This window comes from Python bivittatus, unplaced genomic scaffold, assembly GCF_059951505.1.
Source record: "Python bivittatus isolate LINGU-HERP-01145 unplaced genomic scaffold, Pbiv_v1 ctg000220_np1212, whole genome shotgun sequence".
Lineage (NCBI taxonomy): Eukaryota > Metazoa > Chordata > Lepidosauria > Squamata > Pythonidae > Python > Python bivittatus.
In genome coordinates, this window is record NW_028277048.1 from 30,316,527 (window position 1) to 30,339,480 (window position 22,954).

At 45.1% G+C, this 22,954-nt stretch overlaps 1 protein-coding gene across 1 annotated transcript in view; it reads left to right on the forward strand.

The window, feature by feature from the left end:
- The window catches only part of LMBR1L (limb development membrane protein 1 like), a 38,151-nt gene extending 15,222 nt beyond the window's left edge, over positions 1-22,929 (forward strand). Inside the window, exons 3-17 of the mRNA XM_007426216.4 lie at positions 2,291-2,321; positions 3,322-3,461; positions 4,381-4,484; positions 4,569-4,695; positions 5,768-5,836; positions 6,661-6,725; positions 8,296-8,371; positions 9,234-9,317; positions 12,218-12,294; positions 14,356-14,433; positions 15,266-15,339; positions 15,820-15,910; positions 17,105-17,171; positions 17,609-17,770; positions 18,309-22,929. Coding sequence (XP_007426278.1) covers positions 2,291-2,321; positions 3,322-3,461; positions 4,381-4,484; positions 4,569-4,695; positions 5,768-5,836; positions 6,661-6,725; positions 8,296-8,371; positions 9,234-9,317; positions 12,218-12,294; positions 14,356-14,433; positions 15,266-15,339; positions 15,820-15,910; positions 17,105-17,171; positions 17,609-17,770; positions 18,309-18,367 — 1,304 coding nt within the window. The 3' untranslated portion in view covers positions 18,368-22,929. The remainder of the gene's footprint in view (positions 1-2,290; positions 2,322-3,321; positions 3,462-4,380; positions 4,485-4,568; positions 4,696-5,767; positions 5,837-6,660; positions 6,726-8,295; positions 8,372-9,233; positions 9,318-12,217; positions 12,295-14,355; positions 14,434-15,265; positions 15,340-15,819; positions 15,911-17,104; positions 17,172-17,608; positions 17,771-18,308) is intronic.
- The last annotated feature ends 25 nt before the right edge of the window (positions 22,930-22,954 follow it).

The window sequence follows — 22,954 nt, forward strand, 5'->3', positions numbered from 1 at the left end:
CATCCAAAGAAGCTCCCTCAGGCTTCAACTCTTAACTAACTTCTACGCGGAAGGTTTGCAGTGAAGCTTCCAGAGACAATACACCCCCTCTGGCCCCGATGGAAAACTTTCTTCCCCAGCGTCCTGCTGCTTTGCAGCAGCGTTCAGGTATTTGCAGCCAGTCCCTGTAGAGGGCTTTTTGTCCTTTAAATTAAAGTTTGTTTATGCTGCTGTTAATTTAGTTGCCTTGGCAGCAGTTGGCCTAGACAACATGGAAACAAGGGACTATAGTTCTTTTCCCAGCTTTGCAATTACGTGCTGGGCTTGTAATTTGAGGCTGAGGACAACTTTCTGGGCATAAGGTATATGGGGAAACAGTGAGACACGGCCACCTTTAAAATCAACGCGCAGAGGCGTTCTGTTTTTGTCTCTACACTGAACAAATGTTTTTCCTGGATAGTTAGTCACAGTACAGGGATTCCTGTGAGATGCTTGCCCCTCAACGTGAGGATGCCAGAAGAGTTTCAAGTTAAAGTTCTCTACTGTCGATCCTCCTTGTCAAGCTGTAGTTGTAGCTGTAGCTGTTACCCCACATCTAGAAGAATCAGGAGAGTTCAGCTGAGTTTATGTACTTGTGTGAGTTTCGGCAACATATTTTGCTCACTGTGTGTGGGCTCCATGAACACATGGTGGAAGCAGGCAACCATCTGCCATGTGATAGTAATGGCTGTGTAAAGTTGTCCTGACACAATGCATGCTCGACATTATATGTATAGACAAGGTCGAGGCAAAAGGCTTACCAGACTCAGGAATTGAACTAAAATGTATAGTGGGTGGAGCATTGTAAAAATTATTTTGACTGTGTTCTGATGCACTTGTAAATCGAAGTGCATTATGTGTGAATTTGGCCAATTGTGATTTTTCCACAGAACATTGCTAAGCATCCTGGTTTAGTGTAATGTGTGAATGTATAACCAAAAGGCGAAGTGCTGTTTTGAGGATTGTGTCTGAAGGGTGAAGGGCTCAGTGTAGAGCGCAAGAGGCCTGCTTCCAGAGTGCACCCCCCCCCTTTTTCCCTCCCTCCCAGTTTCTCATTTTGCTACCCACCCAGATGGATGTGACAATCAACAGAACTTCAACAGAGCCTGACAAGAGTGGTGGGCCCAACATAACGGAGTAGCTTTGTTCTCCTTTTTGGTATAAAAATCAGCTTTCCATGCGAGTCCCATTCAGGCATTCAAAGAAGGGTACAGCTTATGCTGTGAGTAGGCCCTGCCCTTGGTAAATCACCCGTTGATGTCCATGAAAAGCCAGGGTCCACAAATGCAGCAGGACTATCTGCAGCACGGAGCCCCTGTGCATGAAACTCTGCACACAAAACCTCCCACGTACTGCTGAACTCTGCCACAACTGGGCGTCAGATTCGTAAGGAAGTTTTTGTGTGTGCAGTTCTACCCGCCCAGCCTGTGGTCCTCTGCCTGGGGAGAGGGGCTGTTCACCGCTGGTCCCATAAGGAGCTGTATATGGAATGCAACTCCTGTATGCTGTACTTTGTATTCTGGATCTCAAGGAAACCACTTCCTCTGAGGAGGGTTGAGTGTTTCTGCAGATGGGGGAGGAGAAGAAAGACCATTCTATGTCTTCGTTTGTGATAGTCAGTGAAAACAGAGTACCAGAAACCTCTGTATAAGGATTTTTTCCTAACTGTAATTGAATAGTAGTTTCTTTAATCCCTGGTCAACCAGACTGTTCCGATCATTGAATGAGCTTCCCTCTTTAGCCACATATTTTGTAACTGATTATGTTGGACGCAAAGTTACTTCTGCTAATCCTGGGGAGTTCCTCTCCTACCCTATTTCTTCTGTGTTCCCACTGTATTTAATATTACATTTTTCCCCTGTATAAAGTCATAGTTTTACAGTCAGCTAAAGGCAGCCTTTGCCCAGAAGTGTTCTGAAGTTTGCCTTTGTTTCACTGGGATTCAAGCAGGTTTTCTATAAAATGCCCTGTGACAAACTTGTAGTAGTGTATTGACTATATGCCATCCTTGCGCCTCCTATTGGGAATAGCCCATGTATGTTGCAAATAAAAGAAGAACATTTGTCAGATCAGAACCTGGCTGACACAGGTTCATATCTCCACTGTGCCATGGAAGTGGGTGGTAATAGGAGAAGCTCAGAGTTGATGACTCGTCCACCTCACCAGTTTGGCAAGAAGAACCGTAGATGTTATATTGAGTTCTTTGGCAGAAAGGCAGCTTGGGCACTTAGTTTAATAATAGTAAATAATAACAACTTTTTCTGTTTCTTAGTTGATGAAGATGCTGCAGTCAACCGGATTGCGTAAGTTCCCTCCTTTTTCCTCTTGCTCTTGAGGCAGATATTCCCTTTCCCCTGCTTTCTTCCCATCTATTTTCCTATTTATCATTTTATGGAATATTTTAAAAAAGAAATGTGAAATAAGTCCAATAAAAAAACTGTAGAAGTCCAATCTTCATTTCCCCATCCCTCTATTTGTGCAATTAGGGACACCATTCAAAGATACTTTCAGAATATTGCCCATGTGAGCAAATATGAGGAGGAATTTTCCATTTCTCTTGTAGATCCAGGCATTAGTGGTAGAGAATGTCTTGTGGGCAGTCCTGAAAATGAACTTTCCCTCAGGCTTTCAATAATCCTTGTCTTCTTCAGGCATTAGAAAAGGCATAGGTTTCTGCATAGGTGTGTCTATATAAAAATAAAGCCTGCATGCTTATTCAGATCCACCTGCATAAGGCATTCACCTGGCATGTCAAGCATATGGCATCATCTTACCTCCCTGCTTCTCATCTAGAATGTTAGGTTTCAGTTGCCCTTCAAACCTGAAAGACTGCCACTTGGAATAAATTAATTTGAAAGCCTTACTTACAACTTCAGGCTTCCATTAACTGAAGCTGCTCTAGATTTTGATAAGACTCAAGTTAAAGAACTGAGTTAAGGATTGACAAAGTGTGTGTGTGTGTGTGTGTGTGTGTGTGAGAGAGAGAGAGAGAGAGAGAGAGAGAGAGAGAGAGAGAGAGAGAGAGAGAGATCCCCTTGTCAACCCGACTATTTTGCTTCCTGTATGAGGCGTACACAACTTCTCTCTCCTTGTCATGTCCAAGTGTCTTATCCTTCTTATCCTTTGGACATTGTTGATTGAGGAGAGAATGTTTTGCGATCTCTATTTTGGGAAGGAAGCCATAAATATGAGGACTAGCCTGTGGCTTCCCTCCCTGTGCAGTAAGCAGTGTCAGGTGGGGGCAGATGGATGCGGACAAGCATCTCATCCTCTCTTCCTTCTCTTCTGTGTCTTTTTGCTCAGGCTGTGGCTGTGCACCTTCACCTTGGCCGTGTCCCTAGGGGCAGTGCTCCTGCTGCCCTTCTCCATCATCAGCAATGAGGTCTTGCTGTCCTTCCCTCAAAACTACTACATCCAGTGGCTAAACGGCTCCCTCATCCACGGTAAGCTCCCTGCAATATGTCCTAGGTGGGCGTGGAGGAGGAGCGTCTGTCTTTGTGGGGAGGAGGAAGGAACGCTCCCCCTTGTGTGTACTTTCATTATGGAGAAGACTTGAATCGCAGGGCGGATGGGGGGAGAAGAACTCTCAAGCAGGTTTTAAAACCAAGTCTTAGCAAATGGTAGCACCAAGTTGACCTCGGCTGGTGAAAAGATCAGACCTAATTGGTATTTGGATGGGAGACCAAGGATGGTAAGCTGGACTGGGACATCAGAAAAGCGTTCTGGGACATGAGTGTGCCAAACATCTTGTGTAATGCTGCCAGTTGTATTTATGAGGAGTCAAGCTCAATTCAAGGGATTCTCTACCCTTTTAAAAAACAGAAAGCAAAATTAACTCCAAAATCTGGCTTCCCTCTTCAGAGCTCTCTGCGTGTCCCAAATCCTAGCTTTGATTGTCCTTTGAAAATCCCACAGTAGCCTTGTCTGGATTTGTGTTGTAGAACAGAAGACCCTGCAGGATGAGCCCTCTCCCCCCTTGATGGAATTTACCTGTCTGGAATTGGCTCAGTCTGAAGGAAGCCACTTCAGAGCAGTGGCTGCTTAGGGAGAGAACATCTGTTTGAGCTCTGTGCCAAGTGTGCATGTGAATGCACCCTTTCTGTTTTCTGTGAAGGTGGCTGGGATTTTTAAAGCTGTAGTAAAGCTGTGACTTTTGGTGATGGCCTGGCAAAGCATCTAGGATCCAGCTTGGAGAGGAAACCGGGGTCCCCAGCAGGGTTGGGCCCCTGTGTGTTATCCCAGAAGTGGCCTGAGCCAGAGGGGCTAGCAGGAGCCCAACAGCAGTGGAGGGAGCTGAAGTATGTCTTTGGGAAACTGGAGCAGCGGTGTAAGAGAATTGCTCTCCCTCTTTTCTGTTCCTAGGACTCTGGAATCTTGTCTTCCTCTTCTCCAACCTCTCCCTCGTCTTCCTCATGCCCTTTGCCTACTTCTTCACGGAGTCAGAAGGCTTTGCTGGATCAAAGAAGGTACCCACTGCCTCTTGGACAGTCCTTACCCTACTCTTCACTCTGGAGCTGGAATAATTGTCCCCCTTTTCTCAATCTCTCCAGGGGATCATGGCTCGGGTATATGAGACCTTTGTAGTCCTGCTGTTGCTAACCCTGTTGGTGCTGGGAATGGTCTGGGTTGCATCTGCTATTGTGGACCAGGATGCGGCCAGCAGGGAAAGCCTCTATGGTGAGTGACTGTGGGAGCCTTCTTTCCCCCTCCAAGCATATACGTTCTGCTGCAGGGGGAGATTTGAGCCTCAGGAGCAAGGGGCTGTGCGGAAGGCCCCTGAAGACTGATGCCCTTGAGTCCACGTTGGCAGGCACAGCGTTGGGCTATAGGTTGCTTCAGGCAGCAAGCATAAATCATCTTGTTGCATTTCCTTTCATCATCTCATCAGTGGAGCTGAGTTGGGAAGGAATTGGGTGCTTCCGGCCCCAAATTCTGAGCGTAGCCAAAATGCTCTGGTGAATAAACCAGTTCCAATAGCCTAGCTCCCTTTGGTCATGCCTCGTGAAAACTAAGCAGCGGAAGTGAAATGCATAACTGGATTCAGCTGAAGATTCAGAGGGACTAGTTCTTCCTACCAGTGGTGTTTAACCTTTTGCCAGGAGGTTAGGGGAATAAACACTGGGGCAGAATATTTGAGAATAACACTTCATAGGATTTGTGGTGCATTGAAAAGAGTTTCGGGTTAACAGGGCCAACAAAGACCTTTTTCTCTCCTTGCTGAATTCAGAAATGTTTGAGAGCAAGAACCAGCGTGGTGTAGTGGTTATAGAATTGTGTTAGGACCAGGAAGAGCCAGGTTCTAGCCCGCCCTCAGCCACAAAAGTTCAGTGGGTATCTTTGGGCCAGTCACTATCTCTCAACCCAACTTACCTCACAGGATTGTTGTGGGTAAAAATAGGAGGAGGGAGTGCTCTATATGCTGCCTTCAGCTCCTGAGTGAAAGTCATGGTATAAATCTAATAAATAAATGAACGAACTGGAATAGATGTGATCAGAGGCCCCTTCAGCAGTTTAATTCCTGCTTTCCCGAGAGCTACTGTTTTGTTCTTAACTCCTTCATAGGGTCTTCAGCTGAGTGCTGGGCAATCTGGGAGCCTCAGATTCCATCTCCCAGCCTCCCCTTGTTCTTGGCTCTGCTGACTGGATTTTGAAGTTCAGCAACATCCTTGATACTCCCTAAGTCTGGAGGCCCCTGTTTCCTTTTTTCTGGGCCATAACCTATTTGTTTTCTGTTCTTTTTCTCCCACAGATCTCTGGGAGTACTACCTTCCCTACCTCTACTCCTGCATCTCCTTGTTCGGTGTCCTTCTGCTCTTGTGTAAGTTTTTAGTTCAGTCCTGTCTGCTGCTTCAGAGTTTGGGGCAGAGAAAGAGTTTTTTCATCATCCACTGCATTGTTCTTTGAATCATCAATACTGGTGATTGATTCTGCAATGTACTACATACAGAGCTCTGATTGGGAGGTATACAGTGGTTTTGGTGCATTTCCAGTCTCAGAGGGTCTAGAAATAACACCTCTGACATGCCCAGTGAAGGCCCATGGGTCACAAGAAGGAGTTCAGGGCCCTCGGTTGTGCCTGACCTGAGGAAATCTCTCAACATCCATACTCATTTCAGGGCACACCTAGCCCATCTTTTCTATGCATGTCTCTGCTTGTGAAAGAAACGGATGCACATAATGCACATGTATAATTGTGTGGCCTCAGGCAAGCCTGTCTTGGCCCTCTACCAGACTGCACGGATCTTTCCTGTGCAAGAGGGTCTGTTAGGGCGATGCTGTTGAAGATGCCTGCCTTAAAGAGTCACACGGGATGGGAAGATAACATCTTGAAGAGCCCCAACCCAACAATTTGTTCCACTGTAGGGTTCAGATTTCTTGGATTCAGAATTCTTTTTGGAATTGCTGGATTCCTAGAGTTGCATCAGAGATGCTCTGGGTTGGACTCTGTGAACAAATAATTCAATATTATAAATACTTTATAAATATAAAGCAAAACAAGCAGAAGGATCTGCTGTGCTGGGAGAAGCCAGCAGCTTTCCTAGATTGTGGAGAACAGTGCCACCTTCTGGCAAGGGATCATTAGGGATTTATTTCTTTGCTGGGGCTTGGTCACAACTGTTATCTCTCTCCAATTCTTTACAGTGTGTACACCCTTTGGTCTGTCACGGATGTTCACTGTCACAGGGAAACTGCTGGTAAAGCCCAGGGTAAGATAGCTTCAATCTTTCTAGGGTCAGTTCCAAAAAAAGGGGTGGGGAAACTTAAAAGCTCATCATTATCATCATCAGTTGTGATACCAAATCAAGCAGCAGGAATGGTCTCCTTTCTAGCTAATAATGATCAAACCATTATTTGGGAAGGAGGTAAAACAGACAGAGCCAGAGGTAAGAATAGTTTAAAATGGAGGTGGGGACACATCAGGATTGCAAAATCTACTTATTTCCCTTCCCTTCCCTTCCCTTCCCTTCCCTTCCCTTCCCTTCCCTTCCCTTCCCTTCCCTTCCCTTCCCTTCCCTTCCCTTCCCTTCCCTTCCCTTCCCTTCCTCACCAAAATCTGGTTCAAAAGGTATTATGATGCATATTACATGACTTGCTGCCCAGAATTGCTTTTGACTGCTGGAATGGAATGAAGGTCACCATCCCTCCACCCGAAAATCCACTGCCAATTATTCCCTCCTCTTCCAAACAAGCTGTTTTAAACAATATATTATTGTTGCTGCTGTTAAAACAAATGGCAGATAGAAATCCTTGCCATTATTGCAAATCCCACAGATCTATCAGTTAACCCAGGTCTTAACTGCCTACCCTAAATCTTTACCTAGTTAGCTGGGAAAGAGGAAGGGTCTAGGCTGAAGATGTACGGGGAGCTCCTTGAGTGGCCCTCTGGAAATTTCTAGAGTCCAGTTCCCATTAGACTGTGACCAGTGGTGGGGATGATGAGATTTGTTGTTCAGCAATATCTAGGAAGGCATGAGTTCCCGGCCTCAGAAGTAAATGGTTGGAGGCTGTTCTTTCTGTTTTTTCCATTGTCCAGTTTTGTTTTTGGGATAGAAATTGAGCAGTGTGACAGGGGGTTCCTGGGCAGTTTTCCATCCGGGGACAAGTCTGAGCCTGGTTTATTTAGCTTCCATAAAATGGCTACATCCTGTTCCTCAGGCCCTGATGCTAGGCCTGGAAGAGAGAGGGGAGAGCTCAGCAAATCTAAGAGGAACCAAGGCCAAGGAGGGTTGCAGGACTATCCTTGAAGTTCAGCTTTGTGTGGTGTGGATGCTACCTACAGAAAGGCAGTGCTTCGTGCTGCACAGCACAAGTGCTGCTACTCTAGAGAATGTGCTGAGCATCTAGGAATGCTGAACTGGGTTTCTGAAGCACATTACATCGTAGCATTGTTTTTATTATATGAGAAATGAAGGGAGGCACCCTACACACACGCACGCACAAGCACATTCTCCAGAGCAGCAGTACTTGTCTCTTAACAAAATTTAGTCTTGCATACATTGCTAAGGCTGAAAGGATCTTTGAAAAAAGTGCCTGGCCCGGTGACTCATTGGAAATGTGTCCTCTGTCTGGGGAAGCCTTGAAAGCTGCTTCAGGAAGAGGAGTCACAAAGAGCAAGGGTAATAAAGAGCAAAAACATCACCACCCCACTGGCTGTAAGGGTGGGGGGAAACCTGGCTCAGCTGGCTTGCACTGTGTTGGCATGGTTTTCTGGAATGGTTAAAGCGAACAACTCTATTCCTAGTACGGTGTTGATTGCATGTTTCCCTTTCTCTTCAGCTCCTGGAGGATTTAGATGAGCAACTGAGCTGCACGGGATATGAGGAAGCTGCCATTTTTCGCAAGATCAACTCTGGTAGGTGCCCAGTTAAGGCCGGGCAGAGCTGAGACTTGGGAATTCCTGTGCTTGAATTTAGCACACAACTGAAATAACTACATATTCTTTTACCCATTTTCTGTCCCATCACAATCTGTATCAGACTCTCAGTGGTATACAGCACCACAGACCTGTTAAAACTTCCACAGTATAAATTATTAAGACCTCTACACTAATAATTAGTTCTATATAAAGTCCATTCAGAAATGACAGAGCTGACATACAACGGTCATCATGATTGCATACATGCATCGACCTACAAGGGCTCTCCAGAAGAGCTCCATTTTTAACAAGTCCCCAAAGGGCAATTACAGGTAGTCCTTGCTTAACAATGGTAATTGGGTCTGACAACTCTGTCACTAAGCAATGTGGTCATAAAGTGCAATGTCACTTGACTGTGCAGACTTGTGGTGGCAGTTGAGGCAGTCCCAGTTGCCGTTGTTAGGTGAATCCTGCACAGTTGCAGCATCCCGCAGTCACATGATCACCATTTGCAACTCCTGCCGGCTTCCCCATTGACTGCTTGTTGGAAGCCAGGAGGAAAGGTCGCAAATGGTGATCACATAAGTGCAGGATGCTGCACCCATCATAATTGTGAGCCGGTTGCCAAGTGCCCAAATCGTGACCACCTGACCGCGGGGATGCTGCAGTGGCCGCAACTACAAGGACCCATTGTAAGTCCCCCTCATTCAGCCCTGTCATAACTTTGAACAGTTGCTGAACGAGTAGTCATTCATTGAGGACTACCTGTATGTAGATGCCATGAAAAGCAGGTTACTGCATGTGGGCACTGGGGCTGATCCAGGTCCCACTTCTTTACTGTTTTTTCGCTTTTATACAGGGAAAACATCCTGCTGGCTCCACTTTGATATGGAAATGTTGAGACAACAATACCTAGCCATTCATGCACACAGGATAACACTGGGTAAGAATAAAGTGCAGTGTGGAAAGAAGCTGGCTGCTCCGACTCTTTTGTCCATGGAGATAATTCTGTTGCTCCTCTGTTAATTCTGCATAGCCAATATTTTTAAAAACTCTCTCTGATTTGCTCTATCAAAACAGATCCCTACTTTCTGTCCCCTCTGTCCCATCTGTTATTGGGCCAAACAGTAATGTTCTTTTCTGTATTAATTATGGATAGATTAAACATATACAGTCAGGTCCAGAAATATTGGGACATCGACACAATTCTAACATCTTTGGCTCTATACACCACCACAATGGATTTGGAATGAAACAAACACAATGTGCTTTAACTGCAGACTGTCAGCTTTAATTTGAGGGTATGTACATCCAACTCAGGTGAACGGTGTAGGAATTACAACAGTTTGCATATGTGCCTCCCACTTGTTAAGGGACCAAAAGTAATGGGACAGAATAATAATCATACATCAAACTTTCCCTTTTTAATACTTGGTTGCAAATCCATTGCAGTCAATCACAGCCTGAAGCCTGGAATGCATAGACATCACCAGATGCTGGGTTTCATCCCTGGTGATGCTCTGCCAGGCCTCTACTGCAACTGTCTTCAGTTCCTGCTTGTTCTTGGGGCATTTCCCCTTCAGTTTTGTCTTCAGCAAGTGAAATGCATGCTCAATGGGATTCAGGTCAGGTGACTGACTTGGCCATTGCATAACATTCCACTTCTGTCCCTTCAAAAACTCTTTGGTTGCTTTTGCAGTATGCTTTGGGTCATTGTCCATCTGTACTGTGAAGCGCCGTCCAATGAGTTCTGCAGCATTTGGCTGAATGTGAGCAGATAATATTGCCCAAAACACTGCAGAATTCATCCTGCTGCTTTTGTCAGCAGTCACGTCATCAATAAATACAAGAGAACCAGTTCCATTGGCAGCCATACATGCCCACGCTATGACACTACCACCACCATGCTTCACTGATGAGGTGGTATGCTTAGGATCATGAGCAGTTCCTTTCCTTCTCCATACTCTTCTCTTCCCATCACTCTGGTACAAGTTGATCTTGGTCTCATCTGTCCATTGGATGTTGTTCCAGAACTGTGAAGGCTTTTTTAGATGTCGTTTGGCAAACTCTAATCTGGCCTTCCTGTTTTTGAGGCTTACCAATGGTTTACATCTTGTGGTGAACCCTCTGTATTCACTCTGGTGACGTCTTTTTTTGATTGTTGACTTTGACACACATACACCTACCTCCTGGAGAGTGTTCTTGATCTGGCCAACTGTTGTGAAGGGTGTTTTCTTCACCAGGGAACGGATTCTTCGGTCATCCACCACAGTTGTTTTCTGTTGTCTCCCGGGTCTTTTGGTGTTACTGAGCTCACCGGTGCATTCCTTCTTTTTGAGAATGTTCCAAACAGTTGTTTTGGCCACGCCTAATGTTCTTGCTATCTCTCTGATGGGTTTGTTTTGTTTCTTCGGCCTAATGATGGCTTGCTTCACTGACAGTGACAGCTCTTTGGATCTCATCTTGAGAGTTGACAGCAACAGATTCCACATGCAAATAGCACACTTGAAATGAACTCTGGGCCTTTTATCTGCACCTTGTAATTGGGGTACTGAGGGAATATCACACACCTGGCCATGGAACAGCTGAGAAGCCAATTGTCCCATTACTTTTGGTCCCTTAACAAGTGGGGGGCACATATGCAAACTGTTGTAATTCCTACACCGTTCACCTGAGTTGGATGTACATACCCTCAAATTAAAGCTGACAGTCTGCAGTTCAGGCACATTGTGTTTGTTTCATTCCAAATTCATTGTGGTGGTGTATAGAGCCAAAGATGTTAGAATTGTGTCGATGTCCCAATATTTCTGGACCTGACTGTATAATATGCAATGCTAGCTTGTATATATGTACTCAGATTATTTCCCCTTCCTGACATACACATGTGCATCCTGAGATGCTTCCCAGATGCGCTCACATTCTCTATATATTAAGTAGGTAAGTTTCTATATATTGTCGAAGGCTTTCACGGCCGGCATACGCAGTTCTCTCCTGTCTGTGCTCCTGCACTCTGAAGATGCCGGTCACAGGTGCTGGCGAAACGTTAGGAAACAAGACTTCAAGACCACGGCCACACAGCCCGGAAGACCCACACCAGCCTAAGTTTCTATACTTTTTCAGAAACCTGCCAGGGCTTGTGCTTAGGGAATTTATGATGGTGCAATAGAGAAGCCTTCCTCTTTGACTGCTGTCCTAAATCTGCTTACGCTCCATTTAGAGCTAGGGCAAGGAATGGACACCCTCCAGATGCTTTGGCTATAACCTTGGTAATCTCCAACTTGCTGGGATCTGTATTAAAAATCTGGAGGGGAACAGGTTGCTTAGCTTCATCTTCTAAAACTTGAGATGGGCCATAGGAGAGGAGATGACTCCAATCTAAGAACTAACATAACACAGATGCCTGTCCCTTAGCTTTGGCAAAATGCTTGAGAAAACACAGTGAGATTGAGCAGAATATCCAATGCCTGGTGTGGAGACCTATAATTTTGAACAGCTTTTTTTGCTTTTGATGATGATGGTTGCTTCTACTTCCTTCTGGGTCTTTCCTTCAAGCTTCTCTCCCCAGGATCCACATCCATTTTCTCTTCTTTTTTAAAATAATGGAGATGGAGATGAATACAGCAACATGTTAGCATTATTAGCTCCTGTTCTTTATTAGGTTTGATTTTATTGGAGACAGGAGACAGGTAGACCTAGCTGTCTGGCAGTGAGGTTGGTCTTCTCCTTGGGAGCTTGAATAGGGGTATCTTGGAAGTGAGAATTGCCTCAAGAGGGTATGGAAAATTGTTATCCTTCATTTTAACTTCTTAAATTTTTTGCATTTTGTCCCTCCTTTTTTGGCAGAAACACGCCGAAAAGCTTCTGCTTGGCAAAGGAACCTAGGCTATCCATTGGCTATGCTGTCTCTGCTGTCTTTGACGGTAAATTCTGGGGCTGGTATTAATTGTGACTTTCTGTTTTGGTCTACATCAGTCTTTAAAGCACATCTTATAGCTACAATAGCATGCAGTTATCCAGATGATACTCAACAGCAATTGTTCATCACCATGGCTATGTTAGAATACAATGTTTGTAAGGTGATCCCTTACCTATCTCTCATATAGATCTTTCTCTCCAATCTTTGCATTCCAGATGTTTGGAATTTCAGTTCCCCCCATCTCTAGTCTTCAGGAGACTTACTATGTCAACTTCCTGAAGTCAGGAAAATGGTCTGAAAATGATCACTGGAAGTTTTTTAAAATATATTTATAGAACTCTATTTACATCTATCCCTTATGCCAAGGAACAGAGTATTGTTTAACTGTGGAGCAGCAATAAGAGATGTATGTATATTTGTATGTGTTTAAGTTACTCTAATACAGTGTTTCTCAATCTCAGCAACTTTAAGAACTGTGGACTTCAGCTCCCAGAATGCCAGCTGGGGAATCCTGGGAGTTGAAGTCTACCCATCTTAAAGTTGCCAAGGTTGAGAAACACTGAGTTATAGAGTACTGTATGTAATTCAGCCCTGAATGGAGTAGCCACCAGGGGACAGCAAAGAGCCACTCCAGAGAAAGTTATTGAAGTACTTTAAAATGGTTTTCTTTACTGGTCATACTAAGTCCATCACACCAAGTGTTTAACTTAATTTTGGTTTAGTGCAGGGGTTCCTAAACTTTTTGCCAACTTTTTAGTGTGCAGGTAGTCCTTACTATCCGACCACAACTGAGTCCAGAACTGCGGTCGCTAAGCAATGCGGTCGCTAGGTGAAACATCATGTGACTGCATCGCTTAGTGATCGCAGTCCTGGCAGTCCTGGTTGCCATTGTTAAGTGAATGTCCCAGTTGTTAGGTGAGGCAACTGCCTGCCATCTTCTCACGATCAAGTCAGTGGGGAATCTAGCAGGAAATTGCAAGCCCCAGGCGCTACCAGGTGGGGGAGGGAGCAAGGGGATGCATGGAGGTGTGTGGGAGGGTCAGGTCAGGTGCCCAGGGGTGCAGTGCAGGTTGGATACTCCCATGCACCTGACTCAACCCTCCCACACACCCCCATGCACCCCCTCGCTCTCTACCCCACCCGGTCCTTCCCCCATTCTCCATGGCTGAAAATCCTGCCTGGATATCAGCATGGAGCTTTTTCAGGCAGCCCTTAGAGACGAGAGGGAGTCCTCATGGCAGCGGCTTGTGACCTTCCTTGCTGGCTGCTTTCTCAGCAGGCAGCAGGGAAGATTGCAGATGGCAATCACATGATCATGGGGATCTTAGCAACCGGTTGTAAGGGCGAACCGACTGCCAGGGGCCCAGATTGCCATAACTTTGGGTCAGGTCATAAGTCCCTTTGTTCAGCGCTGTTGTAACTTCGAACGGTCGCTGAACGAATGGTCAGATAGAGAGGACTACCTGTAATCTTAATTGTACACACCTCCCCTGAAAATCCAAACACCAAAATGAACACAAATGAACAATGAAAACAATACAATGAAACTTTGGGAAAGATGGGCTTATCGTAACAAAGTATAACTAAAAGGTTCTTCACACCTCCCCAGACTGTATGCATCTCCCCAAGGGAGGTACACCTCACAGTTTGGGAATCCCTGGTTTAGTGTAATGAGTGACTAAGCCATAGTTTATGGCTTAAATTCAGCCAGTTGTATGACTTATACCACAAAGCCTGGTTAAGCAAATCATGTCTTGGGCAGCACGTGAGCATGAGTAGCATTCATTGGAGGCAGAAAGACAAATAACTGGCTATCTCATGCTGAGTCTGCAGGCAACTTATGATGCGTCCCTAGAAGAGTTCCTCCTCCTGTGGACTGTCCGTGTTTTTATCTAGGAACAGTTTTTTTTGGCTTGGGAACGTGGTTTCCAAGGCGCTGAAAAGTCCCTGTCATTATTTTCAAATGCTGTGTTTAGCTCTTTAAGGTGCAAGCTGGTGATGCAGCATGGAAACCTCTCCTCTCTTACCTTCCACCTAACACTCACACATACATGGTGTTTTCTAGGGTATCTCCGTCCTCGTTGTCTGCTTCCATGTTCTGGAGCTGCTGTTGGATGAGGCTGCAATGCCCCGAGGAATCCAGGTGAGGGCGCAAAAAGCACCCCATTACCTCCTTAGCCAGCTTCTCTGCTTTTCTCTTGCCTGCTTTTCATTTGCTGCTTCTGCAACCCGGGTGACTCGGTCAGATGTCCTCATTGGTCATTCGGACAGTACCCATTTGCTTTAACTTGGGCCAAAATCACTATTTCAGGAATGCAGAGTCTATCCTGCTTTCCCTAGGGAGAGCTGGTATCCTATAAACCTTTGCACCAGGAGAGTAGTGGAGAAAAACCCTGTGCTCCCAAAGGTGATATTCTTTGATTTGTACATATTGCACTGAGTAAGTAGGTTTCTTTGGGGTGAAACTCAACTGTCGGTGCCTTTCACCTCCTTTCCTTTCCCCTGCAATCCTGCTGTACCTTCTGATTTTGTTTCAGACTTCCCCAATCATCCAGAACAGAGGCTGAGGCTGTCTAGGGAACTGCAGTAAGACGGGCAGTGACAAATTTGAAACATAAACAAACAAGCAAACTTCAGGGAGAGATGGTCACTGTCTCCCCTTTGTCCAACTGATAGAAGCTTTTCCTTCAGTGGGAAAAGGGGCTAATGGGGTGCAACCCATATATTCTGTTTCTCCTGCTTATGGGAAAATGCAGAGCTAAGCAGGCACTTAAGCTCTGATTTCACCAGGCATTTGTCAACACACTTTAAAATCCAACTTTATGACAGTAAGGAATAACGGGACATTTGTAAAAGGGGATCCTGCAGCAAGAATTTGTTTTGGGTTGCAGCACTGTGCTTTTCATACACATAAAGCATCAATTTAGTAATGTTTCCCTTCCCAGACTAACCTAATTACTTCTCTCATTCTGCAGGATGCACCCCTGGGAAAAGTTTCTTTCTCTGTCTTTGGCTCTTTTGGGGCAGCCATGCAGGTCATTCTGATATTGTATCCTTACTGGTATTTCCTTCATTGTTCTTGATACTGTTACTGCCATCCAAGTTTAACAAGCAAACACCCCTTTTTTCCATCGGTTTGCTTCACATTTACTTTCACTTTGTTGGACCCTCTCATGATTAATAATCTGCTTTGGCCTTGTTTTATCCTGCCTCTGTTATTGGAAGCATCGTGTAACTACTGAGAGCTTCTCTTCCATGAGTTGGTCTACTCCCTTTCTGAAGCCATCCACGTGGGTGTCTTGCTGAAACCAAAACCATCATTTGCAGAGGAATCTTTCCTTTTGCTGTCTGAATCTTCCATCCTTCAGCTTCCATTCTACTATAAGGTTGCATAATGTGTTTATAATATTGGTAGTTTTATTGTTTGTTTTCTTTCTTGGTGATCCATAACATAATATAACATAACATTTTTAATTGTTTTCTGTAAACTGAAGATAACGCTTTCCTGTCCTTCCTTAACATTTCTTAGTTATCTAATGATCTCCTCTGTTGTGGGCTTCTATAGTTCCCCACTCTTCATTAAACTGCTGCCAGAGCAACATGACACAGCCATGACTAAGGTAGGTCTTTGTCCTACAACATTTTATTATTAGATACTTTCACTGCTGACAACTTCCAAACCCATTGGTTGAAATGTTGTGATATCATGGAATGCTAGAAATATAGCAAAAAGGAACATCCTTTCAGCAGTTACAATGTCTGAATAGATATTCCAGGAAAGCTGGTTATAGAATTGAAATGGTTAGAGAGCTTTTACTTTTGAAGCAAGATTATGGGACGATCTCTGATAGAGATTGGCAAGTGGAGTGGCAAAGGGACCTAGTTGACAAATAGGATGAATGGGTTTTAACAGACACAGGCAAGGGCCTCCAGTTTGAAAGCCCCTTGTGTTTATTGCCTCATAATGCTCTCTGGCCAAAAGCCAGTTATGCATCTGCAATGTTTGAAAGACACAACTCAGTTTCCTGACTTTCCACGGGTCTGCTAGCTGGGGTTTAAAGATAGGGAGGCTCTCTGAAATGGGTGGCATCAGCCCCCCGTTTTCCCCCAGAGTTCTATGGGTGAGAAGAGGAGCTGGAGGCAAGCAGTTCCTATCTCCATCCTACAATCTCCCCCAGCCCTCAAATATATTCCCAAATCACAATTTTGGAGCCATTTAGGAATGTTGTCATGGGGGTAAAGGATGGGAGTGATTTGCCTTCCAGAGATTTCCCACTCTTCCTCCTACCCTTTAAATCTCCAAAGAATTCCAAAATCAGTCTGAAAAACAGCCATTGGGAGAAGAATTGCCACTGAATTTGGCAGCACAATCTTGTGAGGAGCTGGCTTGGTTTGCCTCAGTTCTGAACTATGGAATAAATTCTCATGCTTCACGTGTAGAAGGAGCAAGCTGTTTGACAAGCCAAATGTTGCTGGTGTGCAGCTGTCGAATGGGACTGATGGAGGTGCTGCCTGGATTTTGGATCAAATGCTCAGTAGTGAGACGTTCAGTGCCAAAGGCTTGGTCTCTGGAGCTCTCCATGCAAAATGAAAGATGTGTAAGAGGCTGAAGATCCTCAAATTGAGGAGAGCTAGATTGCATTCTCTCCTGTCCCCTGGGAGGGAGCAAACTGAACCTGGTAGCTGGAGTGAGGCAGAGAATCTATGGGTGAAGGAGGAACAATTATATATTCTTTTGTATGACTGAGTGTGTGGGATGAGAACAGCTAGTGGCAAGAATGCAAGCTATTGTTTTCAACTGTATTTCTCTGCAGATCATTGGGAATTGCGTCTCTCTCTTGGTGTTAAGTTCTGCACTCCCTGTTTTGTCTCGTACATTGGGTGAGTCTTGTTCTTTTTATCCATATAGTTACCTATAGCTTCCTGGCTCTGATGTAGTCAAATAAATTCTTGGCCTCATTGTGAAAACTGGAGCTATAGTAATTTTAAAAAAAACTTGCACAGATGAAACCTGAATACTGTGACAGATAAAGAGAATACAAGTGTGTTTATATAATTGTCTTACTTCTGCTAGTACAAGGGATGGTAGGGCACTAAAATTCTGCTCCCCTAGAAAGCTTTTTTTAATTTTCAGAGCCAGATAGGATAGATTTTTTTTAATGAAAACAAAAGTTGTTAAGGTGCTCTACTTGCATCAGATTTCAAATGTCATGCTTGTCAAGCCAATCTCCTACAAGAGCCAAGATTGGGGGTGGGATTGGAAGATAGGTATGTTTCTGATCCAGGGTCAGCATCTTTCCCTCTACTCTTTGTTTCAGGAATCACAAGATTTGACTTGCTGGGAGACTTTGGGAGGTTTAACTGGCTGGGAAACTTCTACATTGTTTTCCTCTATAATATGCTCTTTGCTGGGCTCACAACTCTTTGCTTAGTAAAGAAATTCACTTGGGCTGTGCAGGCTGAACTCATCAGGGCAGTCGGTAAGTACATCAGGGTCTTTTTGCGGGTTGGGAGGGAGATAGCAAGTGGCCTGATCAGCCTGGAAGGGAATATCTTCTGGGTAGCCTAGGGCTCTAAGCCTCTTCTTTTAGGTCTACCAGTAGCTGGTTCACACATCACATTGAGCCATAGTGTACTTTGTTTTGCTTACTGTGTTGTGTGAACCTAGCCAATTGTGCTTTATTCAGTAAGCTATGGTTAAGCCAGTTGGGCTTAGTGCATGTGTACATGTATATATGTGCCTAACTTTTGATTTTGGGAGAGGCTTGCAACATCTGCCGTAAGTTAGCCTGCTTTCCATGAAGAAGACCTTTCTGCCTTGAATGCATGCTGGATTGTTTTGTTCTTTTTATGTGCTAAACATGTTAGCCACTCTTAAGCAAGTTTTCACAGTGGCTTGCAGCAAATAACATAATAGCGGTTAAAATACTGTGTTGAACTGGCTTTCTTGTTGCCTAAATAGCAAGGGAAGAGACTGCAGACTTGACTTATTCAGCTACTTTTTTTTTTCTTCTCTAGGCCTCCACAAGCTGCCTCTACCTGTGACACGGTCTTACCGACCAAGCAATCTCAGCTAAATAAGGGTTGGTGCCTGGATTTTGCTTGGCACTGACTATGGATAGGACTTCCTTACTTTGTGCTCGTGTTCTGAGCCAATGAGTTAAGGTGGAGGAGGTCAGGAACTTCCTTGTTCTGATCCTTGTTTTGACTGACAGAACTGCGAGATGAGGAAGGAGTGTCCTTCAGTCGCATGGCCCCTTGTTCCTGCCTCCCAAAAGCCTGAGGAATGACAGGCTTCAACCACAAGAAAGACTTTTTGGACTTCTTTTAAGGTGCTTTTCTGTCTGGAGCAAGAGAATGTTCAGTTCATCAGAAGGAAAAAAAAACCAGAATCAAAGTAGCAGAAGTAGGCTATAGAGAGGGCAAAGGACTGAGGCTGATGCAAAAGGAGCCCCTGGGCTAATTTTAAGGAGCAAGACAAAGGTACAGCCTGCCAGAGAAAGTGCCTGGTGTCCCTCATCACAACAGATGTTGCAGTTCTCTATTATTCTTTCCCCTCTTCCCCTTGTTTACATGTGTCTTAAAGTTCATACCTGCCCTGGCCTCCTTTCTCTTACAAAATCTTGTGGTCCAAAGAGGCCAACTTAAGTTCTGAGTAGTAGTTTAAACTCGGTTTCATACCTCACTCAAGTGCAATATAAGTTGGCACTATTGGGCCATGTATTCCATTCAGCAGCCAACTTTGTGTGTTTGTGTGTGTGCATGTGGAGGGGATTGTTTGAGTTTTGAGTGTATGTGTCATTCAGAAAGACTTCTGTGATGTGTTATCCTTTGCTCTTTCACAGCAATAGGTGTCAATATAGGGTCCAATCAATTTCTCCTTTATGAATTTTTCGGAATGGTTGAGTGCAGCCAGTAAGAAACCACTGCCATACCATTAGGGGGTCGCCAATCTTCTGAGTCCTAAGCACAGATTTCAAGAATATTCATACAGCCCTTCTGTCTTCTTCTCATCCATGTCAGCTTTGTGATAGTAAATTCCTCATTGGGTGAACTTCATAGTCACTTTCCCTAATGTTCCCATTCCGATTCTATCTAGAGTAGGAAAGGCATTCAGTAGGAATTGTCCAGTTCTCATAATCACTGACCACTGGCCGATGGGTTCCCATCATCAGTAAATATTGGCTGTTTTAGACATATGTGAATATTTATGCAATAGTGTAGAGGGAACTGTATTCTTCCTCCCCCAACTATTCATAATTGTTTGAGGTCTTTTTTATCAATGGTATTTGGGCCATGGAATGCCACCCCTGCTCCAGAGGTTTACAACTTCCTCTGCATGACTGGCATTCTAGCCACATGCCTGTATCTACTGTGAATGCCTCCACTGGAAGTCTCTTAGTCCTTGGATACTTGACCAGATGCTCCCTTATATTCAGCTTTTATTGAAAGAACACAAAGCTTAATCCTTCATTTTGTTTATTTTTATGGAGGAAAACAGTAAGTAAGTTTGGCTACAAATGGGGAGATGGTTATCAGAAGGGCCAGTGTTGAACAGAACAGTCATTCATAATAATGTAGGGTATTCTGAATTGCAAGCATGGTCTTTTCCAGCATCAAAGCTTCTGCTGTATGGGGGATAGGTAGGTTTAGCAAGACTCACAGCTGCCCTGTCCATCGTTGCAGCATATCCCCTTGTGCATAACTCAGAGGATTGAAGATTACATTGTGATATCAGCAAGTCACTTGTCTCCATAGATGTTAAAGCTGGAGCTGAAGAAGGTTCAATGTTTCAAATCCTGCATTCTGAACAGAGCCACATTTAGCCTTGCCCAAACAGATACCTTCAGATATGGATGTACTACATCTCCCAGAATTTTCAATCAACATATTCAAAAGATGTGCTGGCTATGAATTCTGGGACTTGCAGTCCCAACCAGTCAGAGAATGCCAGGTTGAGTAAAGCTGGCCTAAATTTGGATAGGAAGAAAGTGCGTGTGTGCATTTATCTGTTGCGGAAAAATACTATGTCGTACTTCAGCTCAGACAGGACCAACTGTCTGTCTTGTCATATAGTGAAAGTCTGATCTTATTACACGGGACTCCTAGCTGTGTAAGCAATAAATTGTCTGTGTGTTGCTGTTTTTTTTAAAAATCCTTTCTCTGGATGTTTCTTTTGTATTGCGGGAGGTTGGAGAAAGATGATATTCTGCTAGTAGATAATACAGGTAACAGGACTAGATATGTCTACTGAAGTTTGTAAATGAGAAAATCCACTAGGGACTGAGGTCACATTTTGCCCTGAGCCACGGTTTGTTGACCAAGCCACTATTAGCTGGGTTCATGTTACATAAATCATGGCTGGGTTTGCACATAACTGTTTCAGCCACTCCAAACTTTTACATAGCTTCTTTTAATGTGGATGTGAGGCATTCTGTATTTGGTTGCCCAGCCAATCAAATTGAGTAAAAGCTGTTTTCATCTGAGCTACATGATGCAAATCAGGATTTTTCTTTTGCGAGTTTTAACAACTTGTGTGGCAAAATGGCAATTTAATATTTTTGGAGTGGAAGAAACATTTTCTTTCTGAAACAACTAGACTCATGCATCATGCTTGCCCATAATGGGGTGTAACATTTTATGTAATGTGATATGTGAACTATGTTTCACAACTAGTGTTAGAAGTGAGTTCAGCCTTGAGACTCATTCAGCCAACTGTGATCTGGTGCAGTGTATGAATTCAGTTTTGTCGAAAAGGAACAACCATCTATGTAGTGGGTTAATGTAAGGACAAGCCCAATCTGGTGCTCCCAAGATGGTTGAATTGGATTAGTTCGAAGTTAGACTCCGAGCATGGGGCAGGGTCTGGGGAGATAGCAGGGGATCGTTCTTACCCAGTTATCTGGGAACAGTTTGATGCTGTTGTTCCTGAGGAAGTGGACAGGATCCTCTGGACTGTGAAGGCCACCACTTGTCATCTGGGCCCATGTCCCTCCTGGCTGGTGAAAGCTGCTCAGGAGGTGACATGCGGTTGGATCCAGGTGATAGTTAATACATCCTTGTGGGAGGAAGTGTTTCCAGCTGCCTTTAAAGAGGCATTGGTGTACCCCCTCCTCAAGAAACCCTCCCTGGATCCTACTGTACTGGACAATTTCCATCCAGTCTCCCACCTCCCCTTTTTGGGGAAGGTGGTTGAGAAAGTGGTGGCATCACAGCTCCAAAGGGTTCTGGAGGAAACAGATTATCTGGACCCTTTTCAGTCAGGTTTCAGGCCCAGTTATGGAACAGAAACAGCATTGGTCGCACTTATGGATGATCTTTGGCGGGAGCGGGATGGTGGAAGTGCAACCATCCTTGATCTCTCAGCAGCTTTTGATACCGTCAACCATGGTATCCTGTTGGGATGACTCAGGGAATTGGGGGTGGGTGGCACAGTCTTGTGCTGGTTCACCTCCTTTCTTCAGGGCCAATCCCAATCAGTGGTGATAGGGAGCGAGAGGTCCCATCCTCAGCCCCTCCTTTGTGGGGTGCTGCAGGGTTCAGTTCTCTCTCTGCTCCTTTTCAACATCTACATGAAACCGCTGGGTGAGATCATCCGCCATCATGGGATGAGGTATCATCAGCATGCTGATGATACTCAATTATACATCTCCATCCCAGGTGAGGTAAGTGATGCCATGGCTGCCCTCTTGCGATGCCTGGAGGCTGTAAGGGTCTGGATGGGGAACAACAGGCTCCAGATGAACCCTGGTAAGATGGAGTGGCTGTGAGTTTATGGCTCCTCTGTATCCGGGACTTTGTCGTCTTTGGTGCTGGATGGGGTAGCACTGCCCCAAACAGACCCAGTGCATAATCTGGGGGTCCTCCTGGACTCACGGCTCCTGCTCAAAGAGCAGGTGGCAGCCATGGCCAGGAGGGCCTTTGCGCAACTTTGGGTTCTGCATCAGTTACGCCCTTTCCTGGATCGGGATGCCCTTCAAATGGTCACTCATGCCCTTGTTATCTCCCATATAGACTACTGCAATGCACTCTACATGGGGCTACCCTTGAAGAGTATCTGGATGCTACAGCTGGTCCAGAATGCAGCTGCGTGGGCTATTTTTGGAGCCCCAAGAAGGGCCCACGTAACATCGTTGCTCCACAAGCTGCATTCGGTTCCAGTTTGCTTCTGAGTCCAAGGTGTTGGTTATTACCTTTAAAGCCCTACATGGCATGGGACCAGGTTACCTGAGGGACTACCTTTTCCCCATGACTTCAACTCGTCCCACCCGATCACACAGAGAGGGCATGCTCCGGACCCCCTCGGCAAAAGAACTCTGACTAGCGGGGTCCAGAAGACGGGCCTCCTCTGCTGTAGCCCTCGCCCTTTGGAATATCCTGCCCCTGGAGGTGAGATTGGCCCCCTCACTCCTGGCCTTTCAGGGGGATCTGAAGAGCTGGCTCTGCCATCTGGCCTGGGGCGGGGAGGGAGGTCATCAAGTGTGGGGTTGGCTAGCCCCTTAGAGGCCGGGTGTTGCTGCCTTGAACCATCGGCCTCCTACACTTTTTCCTTCATCTTTTATAATTGTGTACATTGGCTTTTAATTGTATATTTATTTATTGTTTTTAATGTGTTGTGAGCCACCCAGAGCCCCCATTGGGGGGAGATGGGCAGGGGACAAATG